Source organism: Anomaloglossus baeobatrachus, chromosome 1 (genome assembly GCF_048569485.1).
Source record: "Anomaloglossus baeobatrachus isolate aAnoBae1 chromosome 1, aAnoBae1.hap1, whole genome shotgun sequence".
Taxonomy (NCBI): Eukaryota; Metazoa; Chordata; class Amphibia; order Anura; family Aromobatidae; genus Anomaloglossus; species Anomaloglossus baeobatrachus.
In genome coordinates, this window is record NC_134353.1 from 930,075,611 (window position 1) to 930,083,310 (window position 7,700).

General features: G+C 46.3%; 1 protein-coding gene across 1 annotated transcript in view; it reads right to left on the minus strand.

The window, feature by feature from the left end:
- Nucleotides 1-983, minus strand: part of TXNL1 (thioredoxin like 1) — a 47,453-nt gene extending 46,470 nt beyond the window's left edge. Inside the window, exon 1 of the mRNA XM_075343382.1 lies at nt 735-983. Coding sequence (XP_075199497.1) covers nt 735-832 — 98 coding nt within the window. The 5' untranslated portion in view covers nt 833-983. The remainder of the gene's footprint in view (nt 1-734) is intronic.
- Nucleotides 984-7,700: the final 6,717 nt, after the last annotated feature.

Sequence of the window (7,700 nt, forward strand, 5' to 3'; positions counted from 1 at the left end):
AGCCTATAGTATACTCCAGAGCAGCACTCACTAATCTGCTGGTGCAGTCACTATGTGCATACATTACTGAGCCTATAGTATACTCCAGAGCAGCACTCACTATTCTGCTGGTGCAGTCACTGTGTACATAATTACTGATCCTACACAGATCCGGAGTTACATCCTGTATTATACTCCAGAGCTGCACTCACTATTCTGCTGGTGCAGTCACTGTGTACATACATTACATTACTGATCCTGTACTGATCCTGAGTTACATCCTGTATTATACTCCAGAGCTGCACTCACTATTCTGCTGGTGCAGTCACTGTGTACATACATTACATTACTTATCCTGTACTGATCCTGAGTTATATCCTGTATTATACTCCAGAGCTGCACTCACTATTCTGCAGGTGCAGTCACTGTGTACATACATTACATTACTTATCCTGTACTGATCCTGAGTTATATCCTGTATTATACTCCAGAGCTGCACTCACTATTCTGCTGGTGCAGTCACTGTGTACATACATTACTGATCCTGAGTTATATCCTGTATTATACTCCAGAGCTGCACTCACTATTCTGCTGGTGCAGTCACTGTGTGCATACATTACTGAGCCTATGGTATACTCCAGAGCTGCACTCACTGTTCTGCACACACATTAGGGTACGGAGACCCATTGGCCTGCCCTGCTGCCGGTCACGCACTATACTCCCAGCGTCCGTCCCCGGCGCTCTGCCCTTCTCACCCTCTCATGGTGAACTTCACCACACTGAGCCTGGATCCGGCGGCGCTCAGCTCCGGCTGGAATTCCGCGTCTCCCCCGATCACCTTCACCCCCACCATGTTCCCTCACTGCTTCCTGTATCCACCGGCTGCTGCACTCGCTCGTTTCTGCCGCGTCACGCCGGGCCCTGGCTGTTCTCTAATCCCCACAATGCAAAGAGGTAGCATGCCGGACCACGTGACGCTGATCCAGCGCCGCCATTTTTCTCGCTGGCAGATTTTTCACGTTACTACGTACGCGTCCTTTACGTAGGAGACTATGCTTCTCGTCACGTGACTTCCGCATGCGCAACACAGACAATAGCGTTCAGGCTTCGGAAAAATGGCGGTGTGAGGACAAAATATAGAGGGAGCGTTTCTTAAGCTATAATGGAGATTTGATAGGGAGAGACAGTGGTTATGGTGCACACTCCTCACCTTTAACTCTTTAAGAACTGAGCCACTCAATTCTGACCAGTGTCAATTTGATATATATTTGCGGGACAAGATGACGTTTTTAGTGGTACTATTTTGGGACAGTTTTATAGATTGTGTTGTTCTGGACGCGGCGATACTAAACATTTGTACATTATTTGGTTATTTTTGTTTATACATAAATATTCATATTTATTGGTGTAATATTTTTAGTTCTTTATCTTGTGGGGGGAGGGAGGAGGTTTATATATTTTCTTTTTTTTTCTTAGTCCCTCTATGGGACAGTAACTCTTATTTCTATGATCACTGGTTTCCTGCATTGCAATACATGAAACCTGTGAGATTACACTGATAAAAGGGATGTTAGACCCTGCCTATGGCTGGGTCTAACAGGCCACCATACCTGGGACATCAGGAGGTCATTCCTTGATGTCCGGGTGCCATGACAACCATCGGCTCCCCCTGATTTCATAATGGTAATGCCTATGGGGGTGGCAGAGGGAGTCCCCGCCCTCTCACAAGCTTCTAAATGCTGTGTGACTATTGATCGTGGCATCTACAGGGGTTAATCAGCTCTGGCGGTGATCATGCAGGAAGTGCTGATACTTTGGCACCCACCGCACAATCATGCTGTGATCAGCCAGTCAGACTGACTGACCAAGCACAGTGAGGCTACTTTCACACTTGCATTCAGCACAGTCCGTCACTATGGGGAATAGCGCAGTCCGCTAATGCACTGCGCTATTCTCCATAGACTTGTATGGACGACGCACTGTAACGCAAGTGTCAGCGTTGCATCCGCTGGACGACGCAGCGTCGTTATTTTGACACTGCGTCGGGTGGAGGGAACGCAGCATGTAACGTTTTTTTGAGCGGCAGAAACCTTTATTTTTCACTGTGCATGCTCATTTTTTTTTTTTAAATCACAAAAACTTTATTTTGTTTCTCGGTGGCCGAACGTTGAGCTGAGCGCCCGGCCGCCGGCATGTGAGAGCTCAGCTGAGCGCCCGGCAGCCGGCATGTGAGAGCTCAGCTGAGCGCCCGGCAGCCGGCATGTGAGAGCTCAGCTGAGCGCCCGGCAGCCGGCATGTGAGAGCTCTCAGCTGAGCGCCCGGCCGCCGGTATGTGAGAGCGCTCAGCTGAGCGCCCGGCCGCCGGCATGTGAGAGCGCTCAGCTCAGCGCCCGGCCGCCGGCATGTGAGAGCGCTCAGCTGAGCACCCGGCCGCCGGCATGTGAGAGCGCTCCGCTGAGCGCCCGGCCGCCGGCATGTGAGAGCGCTCTACTGAGCACCCGGCCGCCGGCATGTGAGAGCGCTCCGCTGAGCGCCCGGCCGCCGGCATGTGAGAGCGCTCCGCTGAGCGCCCGGCCGCCGGCATGTGAGAGTGCTCAGCTGAGCGCCCGGCCGCCGCCATGTGAGAGCGATCAGCTGAGCGCCCAGCCGCCGGTATGTGAGAGCTCTCAGCTGAGCGCCCGGCCGCCGGCATGTGAGAGCGCTCAGCTGAGCGCCCGGCCGCCGGCATGTGAGAGCTCAGCTGAGCGCCCGGCCGCCGGCATGTGAGAGCTCAGCTGAGCGCCCAGCAGCCGGCATGTGAGAGCGATCAGCTGAGCGCCCGGCCGCCGGTATGTGAGAGCTCTCAGCTGAGCGCCCGGCCGCCGGCATGTGAGAGCGCTCAGCTGAGCGCCCGGCAGCCGGTATGTGAGATCGATCAGCTGAGCGCCCGGCAGCCGGGTGATCAGCTGATCGTTCACAATAGTCTGCTGCCAGTAAAACTGTAAATAAGAAAAAAAAATAAAAAAAAAAAAGCTTTCCGTTGTTTTGTACGATCCGTTGCATCCGTTGTGCCACTATATGCAACACATCCATTGCATCCGTAACACAACGCAATGCAACGGATACCATTCAACGCAAGTGTAAAACTAGCCTGATCTGACTACCGGGACCTCTTCCCATGTCAGTTGTCAGTGACTGCTTGCTGCTGGCTCAGAACTGTAAGTTTTACTGTACCGCCCCCGTGCCAGCGGCCGAGCCGCTCGGATCCGGAACCGCGGTGGCTCGAGGGGTCTCCGGACCCGGGTGTTTGTGCGGACACTCAAGTTTGAAAAGGGGAGTATGTACAGGGGAGTTAGAAGTTCGTGACGCCACCCACGGTGCGTGGTAAGGTGGGATACCACCGCTGCTGTTGGGGAGAGGGGGAGCCTGGTGGCGATGGTACGGCAGCAAGGTGTTTAATTCCTCCATGGGTAGGGGGTTTGTGCCCCGGGGCCCGATGTTGGTGGTGCAGGAGTGTGGGATGCCGTTGGGAAAAGGAAGGGTTTCTGCGTACTCACTCAGTCCAAGAATAATGACACTGACAGCTTGTAAACCAGAATTCTGAGCACCGCTGCAGCAAGGAGGGAGCACGCTTGGATCCGTGTCCTTGGTGTTGCTTGTTAGAATGCCTTTTCCGTGGCACCTTGTTCACTGTTTGGACCCTGTGGTGTGGAACTAGTCAGGTCCCGCTCATCCGTATGGCTAACGGAGTGAGCTTGCTCTCAGGGTTCACGCTCGGGATTTCTGTGGACTGTGTCAGGGAAAGTCCTATCCCATCGGTGCGCTAGTACCCCGATTTTGGAGCGGGTGAGGGATGAATCTTGAAGACTTCACCCCTGTCGAGTAAATTACCAGGACGCTTGAAGCTACTTCCTGGCCTAGGGTCCGCGTACCCCGTTGTTCCCTGGCCCCTGCCCGGAGATAGCTCAAGGCCCTCCTCGGCAATCTGTGCCCCTTGACACGATCCCCTGCGACCGGGGTTACAGCTCCTACCAGGCCCAGACCAACGTCTGCCACCTAGTACTCAAGGAGCCCAGCTCCTAACCTGTGACCTCTCCTCTTGAGAGTCACCACTCAACTCCCTTACTCCTTTTCCACCTTGTCACTTTCCCCTACCAACTCCCCATATGGGCGGTCCTATTTCCTTTAGGCCCCCCAATGGGTGTCTGGTGGGTATGGTGCAAAGTGTTCCTAGGATTTTTACTGGCTAAGCTGTTAGCAACACCAAAGGACCAGGACCCGTATCCAAGGAGGGTAGGATACCGTGCAGAAGGGAAGATTGCACAATACCCTGTGACGACCTGATAGGCCAGGGCGTCACATTACTCCATGGCGGACATAACACGTCATGGTGCGGGAAATGACACCAGCTGATGACGTACCATGTACTTCGTTGGTCATTAAGGGGTTAAGACCCAGTATTTTTTTTTATTTTTTTTAACAACTGCATTCCTGAGATACCAGATTTATATATATATTTTTTATATTTTTTTCAACTTTTCCACACTATTATTAAAAATGAACAAATAATAATTTTGTAGCCATTATTTTTTTTTTAAATTACTTATAGAGGATTTTATATATTTTGCTCCATGGTTTAAACTTTTTTCTTTACAATTTTCTGTATGTTTTACATTTTTGATTATTTTTTATTTCATTTTTTTTTTAAAAAGCATGATAAAGAAAAAAACGATTTTTTTGGTTTTGTTTTCACTGCTCAAATATATTTTCATTGAAATAAATCTGAAGTTTTACAGACAGAACGCAAAAATACGTCAGATATTTTAATATACTATCTGTATTTTTACAGATATAAAATATCTCTAGGTGCTTTATTTTTTTATTTTTTTTTTTTTAAAGCACCTAGAGATATTTTATATCTGTAAAAATACACATAGTATATTAAATAATCTGATGTATTCTCGCGTTCTGTCTGTAAAACTTCAGATTTTAAAAATATATTTGAACAGCGAAAAAAAAGCCAAAAAAAATCGTTTTTTTCTTTATCATGCTTTCTAAAAAAAAAGTGAAATAAAAATAATCACTTATAAAAAAACTGGGCTCGCCGAGAAGGAGGTGACCTAGGATGTATATATATATCCTAGGTCATGAAGGGGTTAAAAGAGTTGTCTACTACTTTAGCATTGATGGCGTATCTTTAGGACTGGTCATCAATGTCTGATTGGTGAGGGTCCGACACCCCACACCCCCACTGATCAGCTAGTGACGGTGGTAGCAGCAGGCGGTTGGAAACACTCAATTCCAGAGCTCCCGCGTCTTCTGTAATAGTGGGATTTAACAGGCGCCGGGATGTGGGCACGCCATTTTAAGCACCCATTGGCGCACCTGTGAGGTGGTCGCCGATTGCCCCTGGGTTGCTATGACAGCAGGGGGGCTTCTGAAGACCTCCGTGCTTGTCATAGCTGAGCTCCACTGAAACCTGCCTGTGGCCGGGCTTCAAAGGAGACTGTGATTTCTGCTATATACAGCAATACTGTGGTATACACTGTGACACTGCTGTATATAACACAAGGGATCACACAATTGCAGCTTCGTCCCCTAAGGGGAATATTAAATACAGTAAAAAGTAAAAAAAAAATGTTTTTAAAAATATTAAAGAAATATAAACATTCAAATCATCCCCCTTTTGCACCATTAAAAATATAAATAATAAAAAATTGAAAAAAAATACACATGTGGTATCAACGCATTTAGAAAAGCGACTGCGCCAGCAGAAAAGTATAATATATAAAAATATATTAAAATATATATAAAAATATAAGAATAATTAACCTCTATATGTAAATACCGTATACAAAAAAAATTAATTAAATTTCTCTGGGCACTGCAATACCAGAAAAAATGCTGTAAAAAAAGTTATGGGTGTCCCAATATGGCATCAATAAAAACGTCTCATCTCTCAAAAAATAAGTCATCACACGGCTCCATCGACTGAAAAATTGAAAGCATTACGAATCTTAAAAAATGGAGACAGCCCCCAATTTATTTAGGGGTTTTTTTTTTACAAACTTCTGATTTATTTATTTTTTCTCACTACTAAAATAATGAAAAAACTGGACATATTTAATATCGCTGTAATCGTACTGATGAGGGGAATCTTTTTCCGAGGACATGTTTACCACAAAATGTAAACCATAAAAACAGTTCCCAAAAACACGTCAGAATTGGGGGGGGGGGGGTCCACAATTTCTCCACATTTGGATTTTTTTTTACCTGTTTTCCAGTATACCATGTGACAAAATTAATGTAATTCAAAAGTACAATTCTTCCCACAAAAAACAAGCCTATGTGAACAGAGAACTAAAAATGTATGGTTCTGGAAAGAAGGGGGTGGAAAAAAACAAAAATGCAAAAATGGAAATTGGCCCCCTGTGAAGGGGTTAATGAGGACATCAGAATGTATGGCCTCCTGGTGAGTATATATGTGTCTGTATGTTTCTGTTTATACAATTATGTATGTGCTCAGTGCATTCATATGTGTGTGTATGCTCAGTCTATGCATATGCGTGTGTTTGTGCTCAGTGTATACATATGTGTATGTATGTGCTCAGTGTATATATGTGTGATGCTAGTCACTACTTACAAGTAGTACAAACGGTAGAAGAGTCAGAAAAGCTGGGGTCTGGTAACAGAAGGACATGTATGGACACAGGGAGTACACAGAAACATAGTCAGGTCACATCCAAGGGTCAGAATTCTGGGAAGACATGTAATGGATTCAGGGAGAAAATTGAGACGTGGTCAGGTAATGGTCCAAAGCCAGGAGGTGACAACAGGAACAGGGAATGGGCAGAGAGGAGTCAAACAACAGTCCAGGGTCAGGAAACAAAAATCATAGCATAGGCAAGAACTCAGGCCAACAGCACAACCGCAGAACCAGAATATACAACTGGCAAGGTTCTGGGAGAACATGCTCAGTAAAGAAGAGAAATTACCCAGAAGATGGAACACCTGAGCAAACAGCACTTTCCAGAACCAGCATAGAAGCCTGCGCTGTCAATCAACCTGCCAGCCAGTAGCCCAGAAAAACACAGCAGAGCATCTCCTAGTCCAAGATACTCTGCACAGAGGATCTGTGACAATATGTGTGTATGTGCTCAATGTATACATGTGTGTGTGTGCTCAGTGTATACATGTGTGTGTGTGTGTGTGTGTGTGCTCAGTGAATACATGTGTGTGTATGTGCTCAGTGTATACATGTGTATGTGTTCAGTGTATACATGTGTGTATGTGCTCAGTGTATACGTGTGTGTGTGTGTGTGTGCTCAGTGTATACATGTGTGTGTGTATGTGCTCAGTGTATACATGTGTATGTGTTCAGTGTATACATGTGTGTATGTGCTCAGTGTATACATGTGTGTGTGTGTGGAAGAATGGAGAACCAGAGCAAAAAAGCTGAATCAAAAATTACAAAGTTTATTTTTATTTTTATATTCAAAGTGCACAGTGCAATACATGAAACATTGATGTTCAATAAAAAAGGGGGGTGGGGAACATGGGTGCAAAACAAATCAACATTAGCCGGGTGTGGACCAACAGGCAATATAATGTTCAAATATAGAAAAACCCCTGATTGCCTGCAATGAAGAAGGTCAATATGCTAAATAAGAGCATATATGTGTGGTTACCCTGGAGGAGTGAGAACACAGAAAAATCGAACTGTAGGTGGTCAGATATGGCTT